Here is a 12,335-nt window from a genome sequence, read left to right on the forward strand (position 1 = left end):
TTGTCCATGAAATGTTGATGTGGAAATATCGAGGAAGGCTAAGGGCAAAAATTAGAATTTCGGAAAATAGTTTCGGGAATTACAAAATAAGCCCCTAAATGAATTGGGCTAGAAAAAAAAATGAAAGAAATTGAGGCCCAAAATTGGTGTTGGCCGGTTATGGAGGAGAAAAATGGGCCAAGCCCAAGTGCCATAAAAATCCAAGCCTAATAAGTAGCAACAAAAGGCCACAATTCTTCATTCATCATTAGAAGTTTCAAGAACAAAACAAAGGAGAGAGAGAGACCAACAAAGGCCATTCGGCCAACTCAAAAAAAAAAGGAGAAGAAGAAATCTTTTTGCCTTCTAGAATTCCTATTAAGTTTGAAACCCTCTTCAATGTGATACAAATTTGGAGGCAAGAAAGTACTTTTTTTATCAAGTGGAAATTCTTGAAAAAGGTAAGAATTCTACTCTTTTTATCTTGGAAGAATTTTATATATATGTTGTAGTATATGGAAGTGAATGTAAAGTATGAGAATTTTGTGTTATGGGTATGTGGGTGTGTGGCCGAAAATGGGTAAATGGAGAGGGATGATCAAAAAATTTATTTACTATGTTAATTGTGTTGTAATGGCCTTTTAATGCAAATGGAAGAATTCTAGTTCTAGTTGGCATGAAAAATTTGTTGTTAAGTTGTTGTCGGAAAGTATGTGATGTTATTATAGATTATGTAATTATGAGAATGGAATTGTTAAAGTGCAAATTTCGGTTGTTGTTGATGAAATTGGAAGATGAAAAATGTGTTGTGAATGTTGTGTCGAAAGTTGGAGATTTCGGATGAATTCTAGTCTTGGTGGGATTTTTGTATATTTTATAGAATGGTATGAAATGCCTTGAAATGCTTTTGAATGATCTTGAATTGGTAATGAATGTGTAAGTGTCGATATTGGCTTGAAAAATTCGTAGTTGAATTGAATGTCGATGAATCATGTTGAAAGGAAGGTTACTAGTGTTGGAATGCATTTTAAATTGGTTTTTGATGTTATTGGTTTGGTTGTTGATGAATTTGGCCGAGTTTAATTCTCGGGGATGTTCTGCCAAAATTTCGGTAGACAAATACTAATTAGAATTAAACTCCTAAGTACTTGTAGCTAATTTTTGGGTAATTGATAATATAATTGTAGATATTGGAGAGCCCGAGACTTGAGTTGGGATTTGTTTGGCGAGTGATCGAGATTTAGTAGTGAGCGATCGAGGTATGTAAAGCTTATCGTTCTTTCTTTTTTGGCATGGCCTTTATGAAATAAATAAATGACATATATGTATGCTCCAAAGAAAAATTCTACTCCTAGAGCCACTAGGATGGCCTATGTCTTTGATTTCCACAAACTATTCCATATGACTTGTCACATACCTATGATGTTTGAAGTATTAGTTAATACGTTTTCGGATATGATTTGAAAAATATTTGATGTGGCCTAAGTTTGGATATGTATATTCTAGAGATGTGCATATGATTTTAAGGCTCCGTTTGAAGTACTCTATAAGGTTGTTTGAAAGCTTCTTAAAAATAAATGATACTTAATTTTCAAGAAAATGACCTATGAAGTGTTTTCGAAAGTTTTGTAATTTAAAAGCTCGCAACTTTTGTATAATGATTCCGATGGACTCTATACTTACTTTGAGCCTTCTGCTATCAATATATATATTTATTCGTCGAGTCTTGGAATTTATTTATGTGTATGCATATGGTTTCCGCACTACTCCGCTCGTGCCTATAACTATGATGTCGTTCGCCGGATTCCGGGCCGGTTTTGTGATCGTGCGCACTATGTAATATTCGGCAGTATGATGTGTTACGGTTCCCGAGACCTCGCTATAGGGCCGGGTACCGCTTATATACGGCGTTATGATGTGATATGACATATGATATGTTCTGGCGTTGTGATACGTTACGACGATACGATATGTTCGGGGATTGTACGGAGATATGAAACCTTCTGGAGTATGATGTGTTGTGGCGCCAGCGTCGGAGTGGCGGCCAAGTTCCTGAGCCTTATGCATGATTTTTATTTGCATGATATATATGTATGTCTTCTGCACAGATTTTGATATACTCATTCTGTATCCATATTCTGTACTCCCCACTTCGGTTATGACTCGGATTTCTGTATTTCATGCTTTGCATACTCAGTACATATTTCGTACTGACCCCCTTTCCTCGGGGGCTGCGTTTCATGCCCGCAGGTACGGACGTTCGTTTTGGCGATCCTCCAGTATAGGATATATATTCTGCCACTTGGATTACTCCTTTTGATCCGGAGCTCATACTTTTGGTACATATCCTCTGTTATACATATTCTGTATATATGACTATTTGGGTACGGCGGGGCCCTGTCCCGTCATATGTTTCTGTCATGGTTTGTAGAGGCCTGTAGTCATATATGTGGGTCATGGGTCATGTTTGTTCGTTTGTGATTATGATCGGCGTCTTAATGCGGCCCCGTTTACTATTATGGCCAAAACGGCCCATTTGTCTGTATATGTGTATATATCTAGCGATGTGTATTCCGCCAATCTATTGGATTTGGATATGATGTTTCTGTACGGGCGACCGCTTAAGATGATATTTGTTTTCAGCATTTGCTTAAAATGACGTATGTTAAGTTTGAATGAATTTTGATATGTAGATCTGGTACGTAAGTCCGTTTTGGGTGTCCAAATAGGGCACTAGTCGCGGCCCACGGGGTTGGGTCGTGACAATTAGTATCTTTGTTATGTTTGCTTATGCGTAGATTCATTTTTTTTTTAATAATTTTCATATAAATAGGGCAGAAAAAGAGCTCGTCTACAAGAAGTATACCAAAAGGTAGAGAACCTCACAGCCACCCAACCTCTAAACCTATGGGAACCTCATGGCTGCACCAAAAAGAAATAAGAGCAAAAAGACTATTTCTCAAAAAAACAAAATCTTTCTCTTTGCCCTCAAAAGCTCTCCTATTTCTCTCTCTCCATATGGTCCACATGAGTGCCAAGGGAGCAACATCCCATTCTCTGCTTCTTCTTTTCCGTCTTCTAAGGGCCCAGCAGACCATTGAGTCTTTCACAGTGCCCGGCGGCTGGCATCACCCACTCAACTCCAAACCATCTCAGAATTTCCCCCCACAAAGAAGATGCTAACCGACAATGTAGTAGAAGGTGATTAACGTTTTCTCCAGTCTCTTTACACATGAAACACCAACTGACACAAGTGGTCTTTCTCTTCCTCAAATTCTCTGCCGTCAATATTACCTCTCTCACAGCTAACCGAGTGAAGAATCAAACTTTTCGAGATACCCTGGGGATCCATATCGAATCATGTGGAAAAGTCTATTCCTCCCTAGATAGGAGCTTCTCATAAAAGGATTTCACTGAAAAAACACCATTATCTCCTGTCCCCCATCTCCATACATCAACAGTATCCATATCAACTTTTTGTTGGTGAAGCAATTCGGTCAAATTTTGAAATTCTACAACCTCCCACTCTTGCAGATTCCTCCTAAACCTCAACTCCCAAAGAACTTCTCCCCCTTGCATACTCCATACCCGATGGACTAGCATTTTCTTTTGACTAGAGATATTATACATATTAGGAAATGTGACTCTCAAGATGTTTTCTCCACACCACCTATGACCCCAAAAACCCGCCCTACTCACATCACCCAGCCTAAAAGAAATGCTCATTAAACTCTTCCCATCCTTTTAAAATGTTCCTCCATATACCACACCTGTAGGGAATGGAAATGTCTTTCGGCCCCCACGCCCCTTCCAGAACCCCATGCTTCTCCGCCGTCACCTCTCTCCAACAAGCATTCCCTTCTACCCTGAATCTCCATAACCACTTCCTCAGTAAAGCCTTGTTGAAGACACTAATATTTGACACCAAGCCCTCCCCAACACTTGTTGAACTTCTTCTCCCCTCTTGGACCATCCTAGATAAAGTCCCTTTGAAGCTTTTCTAATTTTCCGATAACACTAACCGGAGCTTGTAAAGGTGACATGAAGTAGGTAGGAATGCTCGAAAGCGAACTCTTAATAAGCACTTCCTTACCCCATTTGGATCAATACCTCTTCTGCCAACCTGCTAGCCTCTTTTCAACCCTCTCGATTAGCGGATTCCAAGCTGCTTGGTCTTTATTAGATGCACCGAGTGGTAAACCGAAATAGGTAGTAGGTAGAGCCCCAACCTTGCAGTTCAACACCTGTGCTAAAGACTCAATGTTCTCCACCTCGCCCACTGGTATGATCTCACACTTTCTGAGGTTGATTTTTAGACCTGATACCACTTGAAACCAAATCAAAACCTGTCTCAAGTGGTTCACCTGCTCTCTGTTGGCATCACAAAATACTAAAGTGTAGTCTGCAAACAACAGATGAGATACCCTCACCATGTCCACCGAATGCTGCAAAAAAAACCCCTCAAAAAATCTCCCACCACAGCTCTGTCCATCATTCTGCACAAAGCTTCCATTACCAGTATGAACAACATAGAGGACAAAGGATCACCCTGTCTCACTCCTCGCGAGCTCCCGAAGAAACCACATGGGCTGCGATTCACAAGTACCGAGAATCTTACGGTTGAGATACAAAATTTGATCCACTTCCTCCACCTAGCACCAAAACCCATTGTCATCATAATGTAATCAAGGAACTCCCAGTTTACATGGTCATAAGCTTTCTCAAGGTCCAATTTCCACAAAATCCCTGGGATCCCCTAGTTTTCTCCTCGAGTCAACCACTTCATTAGCCACCAGAGATGCATCAAGAATTTGTCTGCCTTCCACAAAAGCATTCTGCGAAGAAGAAACTGTATCGTCTAGGACCTTTTTGAGACTATTAGAAAGCACCTTAGAAAGGATCTTGTAGATGCTTCCCACTAGACTAATAGGTCTAAAGTCCTTGACATTAGTATAGATTCATAGCACTACCTGATTGTTTCATTCACTCCGTTATCTTATTATCTTGCTGCTATTACTGCTTATTATTACTGCTGCTTTTTTATCTCTATTTTTGAGCTGGGGGTCTATCGGAAACAGCCTCTCTACCCATCACAACGTAGGGGTAAGTTGTGGGATTATACTGTGTATGTTGTTGTTTATCAGATCTCACAAAATCTTAAGCTGTCAAAAAAGTGATTAACTGGAACAAAGAAATTGAGAATCATTTCCTGTCTTGTAGTGCAGGCAATGAAACAATTAACAAAGAGGAAACAGCAGATTGACCAACCAACCTCATCTGGCTTCTTCGCAGCAATCAGTGCATTTGTAAGGCCACGTAGAACTTCAAAATCAATTGTTCTGGACACCTGTAAGAGCATCCAAACAGGTTATTCAAGTTTGTGTAAGTGATGCGGAAACTTGGTCTAAAAAGAAGGGGTAAAGAATGTCTAATAAACATTTTGTTTGTGGGAGTAAACTAACATGACAAAACCGATATATATAAATGACAGAACTTTCAGGTAGGTACATGCTTAGATTCCTTGCTAAACTATTTTCACGTAAGCATACATCGACACAAGCAAGCTACAAAAGAATGAAGAATATGAGGTTTCAAAAGAGTACACACCATAAACAACAATAGCCATTTAAAGTAACAAAGTATCCTGAATAGGCATATTATCCAGCATATAAGCTACTGACCATGGCAGACATCCTAAAAGCAGCAGCACTTCCTTCGTAATCCTTCAGTCCATATTTGACTTCTCCAAGCAAACGGTAAACATCAGGGTCACTTGGTTTTTTCTGCATTTGCAAACAGGTGATCTCGTGATATTCATATTGACATAGAACAATCTCTTGATAAACAAAAAAAAATCATCAGCCAAAAGAAAACCTTAATCAAATCCTCAAGAAGGGAAGAGGCTCGATTGTACTCCCCCAGTTCTGCTAAGGTCACAGCAGCTCCCTGCAAACCATTTAAGAAAACTTGCATTGTTGCAGCGTGAAAATTAAGAGGAGGTGGTTTTTCACTGTATGACATCAAAAAGGAAATTGTCAAACAAGAATTCTCACATAAAATTATAAAGGAAAATCTTTATAATTGACACAGGCCACTATGAGCATTTGTTTTCTTACATCTCCTAAGAAGCACAAAAGAACATTTTTTCCTGAGGAATTTAACCAAAGCCAATACTATGAAGAAATACCCACAATTTTTAAAATTATCAGCCTTGTAGTCCGAAATTCACCATTATCTCCATCAGCCCCATAGAGAATTTCTCTGTTCGACTTCCACAAGATAGCTAATAATTAAACTTCTGGACTTCAGGAAACCAATTTGACATAACCCATATAATCTACAATTTGATACTCAAGCTTATAAGGTACTCCTCTATTATGAACCTCAAGGTCTGACACACCTTTTCAGCAAACAATTCCTGAGACCTTAACAAATTCAGTATGGGCTTTTCCGGAACAAGAACTTACTGAATTTTGATGCCTCTGCACCCAAGTGTGTGGCCTAGTGGTCAATGATGTTAGAACCCGTATTTTTGTACAGTGGAATAATCCGTATTTATTTATGATAAGCTAAGGACAAAATTATTTTGGGATACAAAGTCGGGATTCTTGACCTTCGATTTTATTTTGAGATATAAGTTGTGCATGAATTTATTGGTATGGAACAATTAGGAAAAAAATTCGGGACCAAAAGTGATAAAAATTGGAAGATAAAAATCATCCACAATTTCCATGGTTGGCCCACACAAATGGTGTTCAATTTTAATTGGGACAACACATTAGTGTGGGCCAAGGGGCAAGTGTACAATTCATTTAAGTATTAAAAGATGACCACAATTTTATTTCACTTCATTTGCTTCATTCACCACACTTGAACAAAAAGAAAGTTGAAGACCCTCCATTGAAGGCTCTCGGCCAACAGCCCTGAAAATTCACTTCCATTTTTAGCTCTCCAAAAATTAATTTCTTGGTGTTAAACCACTAATTAGAGGTCCCTAAGTAACTTGGAAGCATTGTTGGGGTGATCAAGTCCTTCATTCAAGAGATTGGAAAACCCTAGCCTATTAAAAGTTGAAGAGAAAAAGGTAAGATTTGATCTTGTTTTTGTGTTATGAAGGTTCTATTCATGTTGTAGTATCTTATTATGGTTGAAAATCATGAAATAAAGAATGGTGAAGTGGATGCCATATGTAAGAGGGTTGGGCGTGTGATGGGTGTTGTTGTGTTGTGATTGAAATTATGAATTAATGTTTAGTTAGTTGATTAGGATCATTGTAAGGTGAAGAACAATTGAAAATCATCCATATATGTGTATATATAGTGTTGATTGAAATGGGTCACATTATATGACGATGAACGAATGAACGTCGCTTAATGTTTTAATCGCCGTCGCTATGAATCTTATGTTGGAAATGAATGTTTGTTGACTCAAAATGATGTTGTTAATGTGTGGACTGTTTTTGGAGGTTATTGTACATTTAATGTAAATTGTGTATTGATGAAAATAGCATTGTTAGAATGTAAATTGTAGATACGAACCATGATTTGGAAATGAAGAAAAAGTTAGGGGGGGCTGTCTCGGTTAGGGGCTGTTTCGGGTAGCCGGGGAAAATTTATGGATTGTTGGAAAAATTGTATAAATTGCTTAGAATGTCTTGAAATGTTTTTGGTATGGGTTCGGGTTAGTATGTGAGCGTATAAGCGTCGATTTTGGCTTGAAGGTAAGTCGTCGAATTGAATTTATGAAAGTTGATGAATGATGGAAAAGAGAGCTATTATTGTTGTATTACCTTTCGGATTGATTATTAATGTTGTTAGTTTGGTTGTTGTTGTTGTTGTTGATTGATACGGCCGAGTTAAATTCTCAGGGTAGCCTATTTACAGGGGAAATGCTGCCCAAATTTCTGTAGAATTTAGGGCGAAATTGGAATTTAATGCCCAAAGAGTCTTTAGCTAATGTTTGGCATTTTATGGCTTGTTTATAGATCGTGGGCAGCCCGAATCATAGGTTGGATTTAGCTTGAGTTTGGATCGTATTGGAGAGCGTTTGAGGTATGTAAAGTAATCTTCCTTCTTCGGCATGCCTTAGTTAAAATAGGCTATGATATAAGCCTCGAGGAAACTCTATTCTCACAATCCGAGCATGTTTATGAATCGCATTTGTTCTTTGGCATCCTTGCCTTGTCATGGCAAAACATTGATCCTTATGTTCTTGGAATCCATAATTTGTAAAGATTACATGAAAGCTGATTTTTGTTTTAAAGTTCATTCTTTAGCGATTCCAAAACTTCAAACGCCCATAATTTCCTCAGAAAAGCTCGGATTGCTTTGAAATTTTCGTAGGAGTTTGTATGATATAAAATGAGTATGTTTTTCATAGGCGGGCCCAGTTGGGGTCTATACTCGTCCGTGGGTCCCGCGACGCCCTTTTTGAAATTCGACAACTTTGAAACAAAAAGTGATAATTATTATTCCGATTTCGAATATGACTATTTTACTTATCCTTCAGATTTATAATAATGATTTTATGCATATGATTCCTCACTACTCCGCTCGTGCCTACTGTGATATCGTTCACCGGTTCCCGGGCCGGTTCTGTTGTCGTGCGCTTTGTGATACATTCCGGTGTTATGCTGTGATTATGGTTCACCGTGCTCCTCGCTCGAGGGCCGGGTTCCACTTATGTTTGGCGTTATGCTGTGTTTGGCGTTATGCTGTGTTGTGATGTGTGACGGGGATTCGGAGATTTGAAACTTTCTGGTGTTATGTTGTGTTGTGGCGCCATCGACAGGCGGGCGGCCACATTTTCCTGTGCCCTATGCATAATTTATACTTTGGAAATAAACATTTTGATATTTTTTTTGATATGTATTATTTTCTATATATCTGATTCGATTATTGTTCAGATTTATTTCTGTACCTTCTGCTTTGCATACTCAGTACATATTTCGTACTGACCCCCTTCTCCGGGGGCTGCGTTTCATGCCTGCAGGTACGGACGCACAGCCTGGTGATCCACCTGTTTAGGACACCCTTTCTGCTATTCGGAGTGCTCCTCTCTTTCCGGAGCTTATACTTTTGGTATATATATTTATTAGTGCATTTGTATATATTCGTTCATGGGTACAGCGGGGCCCTGTCCCGTCATATGATTCTGTCGGTCTGTTTAGAGGTCTGTGGACATGTTTGTGGGTTAGGGTCTTTCTGTATGGATAGGTGTATATGTTGTTTGGGCGATCCCATACGCCGAGGCGGCCGGTCCGCATATGTTTATACGTTACTTTGCTAGCCCTGTGTGGCCTTTGTTGGTGTTTGCTGTGTACAGGGTTATTTTGGATAGTCTGTAAAACAGAGGAAACTCTGCCGAAATTTTTCTGGGAATTGTCTAAATTTAGAATATAGCCTCGTCGGCTTCTGGTATATACTTGAATGCATTTGATAGATGGGTTTGGGTACCCAGATCGGGCACTAGTCACGGCCTACGGTGTTGGGTCGTGACAAATGAAGTGGGTTGAGAACCATCGGGTCTCAGGTTCAAATTGCAGCAGAGACAAAAACACTGGGTGATTTCTTCCCATCTGTCCTAGCCTTGGTGGATAGAGTTACCCGGTACCTCTTGTTAGTAGGAGGCGGCAGGTACCCCGTGAAATTAGTCAACGTGTGCCCAAGCTGGCCCGACACCACGGTTATCCAAAAAAAAAAAAAGAAGAATTTTAATGCCTCCTTTCACCTAAATACCCACCCAACTGTCATAATTTTTGGCAAGGCTGACTGGGACAAGACATCAGTGTGGATTGAAGCTATGATGCACAGGGATGTTGAGGACAAGGGGCACCACAAGGTTTCATGATAGGCAAGGAATAAGAAGGTTAGGGCCAGTAAAGTAGTTGCACACCAGAAAAAAGTTGTCAAAACTTTAGTGTTGCCAAAATGGGAAATTGTCTGCTTGATTCAAGCCAAAAGGCGTCATTATAGAAAAAATGGGTTGATGCTCATCAACTAACCTGGCAGAAACAATTGGAGGCAATGAATCACACAGTCTACAAGCGAAGGGGACTAACCTAAAGGTTCCAAAGTCTTTGATAAAAGCTAACATGTTTGCTTTTCTTATCGTATCTCAGTCATAAAGTAAAGAGAGCAACGGTAATGATGGGTGAGAAATGTTTAACTTGCAAAACGGTTTCACCTCCATACGCAAAAAGATTAACTTCTAGAGCTGGAGCATAAGTATGTGCAACTCAAGGAGGCTAAACTAAAGCAGATATGCTATATCTTGGTGATAGAATAGAGAAATTCTGAAGCTGTGAGCATAGACAAACAAAGACATCTTAAATTACATCATATACGATAACTCACTTCAAGGGAGATGGGATCCTCTGGTGATGAAGCCAGTGTTGCCTCAAATTGCTGAAGCGTCTTCTGCAAAAGCATCAAATCTGATGACATTCAACAATATATAGGGCATCCATGAATACTTAACTATAACAAATTGCGTGAATTTAACATATTGCTAACAGTTTTTTTTTCTTTCTAAAGAGCTTCTATATGTAGAATTTCTAGAAAATGGCACATGTTTATATCCTAAATATTCATTTAACTCCATATGGACTTGTTTCATACTTTCATATCGGAGAAAAGTTGGGCCGGCCTATTGACTAGCAATGAAAAACTACAGATGAAAGCCCATTAGATAAAGAGATGACACGGATTGGCTCCTCTTTCTGCAGCAACTTTCAAGTGAACTCAAAAATATGTCTTTCCTTCCTTGTAGTTGCACACTAGAAAAAATTAATTTCAGTGTGACAGAAAACAATTTACCAGGAGGTTAGCTCTCTCATCTTCAGCAATTCTCTTATCAGTCAGGGCAATCTCCTCAGTGGGACTAACACTGGACCAATGGCCTCATTAGGATTACATTAAAAACAAAAAGGAAAAAAATGAAAAGAAATAAGCAACAAACAAATCATGAAACTTTGTAACCTCTGGATTGAGTAGAAAAGAAAACCAGGATGCAAATGATGAGAACTACTTGATAGCAAATAGCCAGCATAGTTGGCAGCATCAGAATCTACCTTCCAGAGGGAAGAAAATCACCAAGTGCAAATACAAGTCCGAATACAATCACAGCTGCTCCAACTCCAATCTATTTAATTCAGCATAAATCTATTAGTGGCCATATGAAGAAATGAATTCAATTGGATCAATATGGGAATGCGTCAGCTCAATTGTAGTACTACCTTGGTACCCAGTCCGATTGTAGTACTTCTGGACTCAACCGGAGCATCATAGTCAATTGCTCCATACGCTTTCTCTTCCTCTGCTTTTTTCTGCTGAAGTGCTGACCTGCCAGTTAGTGAAAATGTAAGTCACTGAAACATATTTTAATCGATGAAGAAGAAAAGAGAAAAAAGGATAATGTCATCAACAAAATTAGCCACATAGCCCATAAGATGGCAACAAGAAGTCCAAGAAGTAAGAAATTAGACTTTGATAGTTGGCACAACATAGATTTAACATGCCTACAATGTCGAAGCAGCTTACTTTATCCAAGAACTAAAAATATCCCAAAATAGCCTAGAACGTAAACTCAGAAGTTGAAATTGCACACAATTAGCCTTGCAATCAGAGGTCCATTAATTGATCGTGGCACTTGTTACTAGTGATCATTCATTCAGTCTCTTGTTTGGAATGCAAAATGTTGGTGGCGCCTCTAGTAAGCATGATCAAATAGGTCCAACATTATTTTTCATACTAGGTAATTGAGAAGTGATGGCCACTACCAGCTGATGAATTGACCAACACTGCTGACAGAATCTCTCCTAGTCTATGTATGTATTACTTCCTCTTTTTCCTGGGTCGGTGCAGATGGGTGGGGAGAAAGTCTCAATTTGAATCTCATTTGTGACAATCCACATACAATATTATATGATGAAGAATAGATACAAGGGTTACTTGCATGTCCATGAAATCTAATGAGCACCACATACAGTGATGAAAAATCATCTCTTTCAGCTGCTTTGATGCGTCATCAAATTTTGGACTCCAATACAATATGAACAGAATATTGGCTCGATAAGAAAATTTACAATGGCAACTTACTGGAATCATATATCTAAAATTCTTTTTATAAGGAATTCTTTTTATAAGGAAGATAGCTACTGCAGATAAGCATAAATATAAAAAAACAGCAGGAAAGAAACCATTCTATATAGTAGTAGCACCTTTTTACTGCTTGCAACCGTTCCTCAAACTGAAGATCTGACCCCACACTTTTTGCCTTTCTGACATCATTCGTAGAGCTCAAACGAGGTGCTTCTGCACGAAAATGAGTCTTACATTGTATATGCAACAAGATCT

General features: G+C 38.9%; 1 protein-coding gene and 1 long non-coding RNA gene across 4 annotated transcripts in view; one reads left to right on the forward strand and one right to left on the reverse strand.

Moving 5' to 3' along the window:
• Positions 1 to 12,335, reverse strand: part of LOC132633605 (uncharacterized) — a 37,245-nt gene that overhangs the window by 10,817 nt on the left and 14,093 nt on the right. For all 3 annotated transcript variants that reach the window (XM_060350138.1, XM_060350137.1, XM_060350139.1), the window contains exons 4-11: positions 12,200 to 12,293; positions 11,216 to 11,321; positions 11,051 to 11,121; positions 10,797 to 10,866; positions 10,335 to 10,397; positions 5,854 to 5,925; positions 5,661 to 5,762; positions 5,252 to 5,326 (exon numbers count right to left, since the gene is read on the reverse strand). In XM_060350138.1, coding sequence (XP_060206121.1) covers positions 5,252 to 5,326; positions 5,661 to 5,762; positions 5,854 to 5,925; positions 10,335 to 10,397; positions 10,797 to 10,866; positions 11,051 to 11,121; positions 11,216 to 11,321; positions 12,200 to 12,293 — 653 coding nt within the window. The remainder of the gene's footprint in view (positions 1 to 5,251; positions 5,327 to 5,660; positions 5,763 to 5,853; positions 5,926 to 10,334; positions 10,398 to 10,796; positions 10,867 to 11,050; positions 11,122 to 11,215; positions 11,322 to 12,199; positions 12,294 to 12,335) is intronic.
• Positions 6,347 to 9,791, forward strand: LOC132633606 (uncharacterized). Its single transcript, XR_009579704.1, has 3 exons — positions 6,347 to 7,063; positions 7,964 to 8,030; positions 8,971 to 9,791. It is a non-coding gene; the product is annotated as an uncharacterized LOC132633606 (long non-coding RNA).

Source organism: Lycium barbarum, chromosome 3 (genome assembly GCF_019175385.1).
Source record: "Lycium barbarum isolate Lr01 chromosome 3, ASM1917538v2, whole genome shotgun sequence".
Taxonomy (NCBI): domain Eukaryota; kingdom Viridiplantae; phylum Streptophyta; class Magnoliopsida; order Solanales; family Solanaceae; genus Lycium; species Lycium barbarum.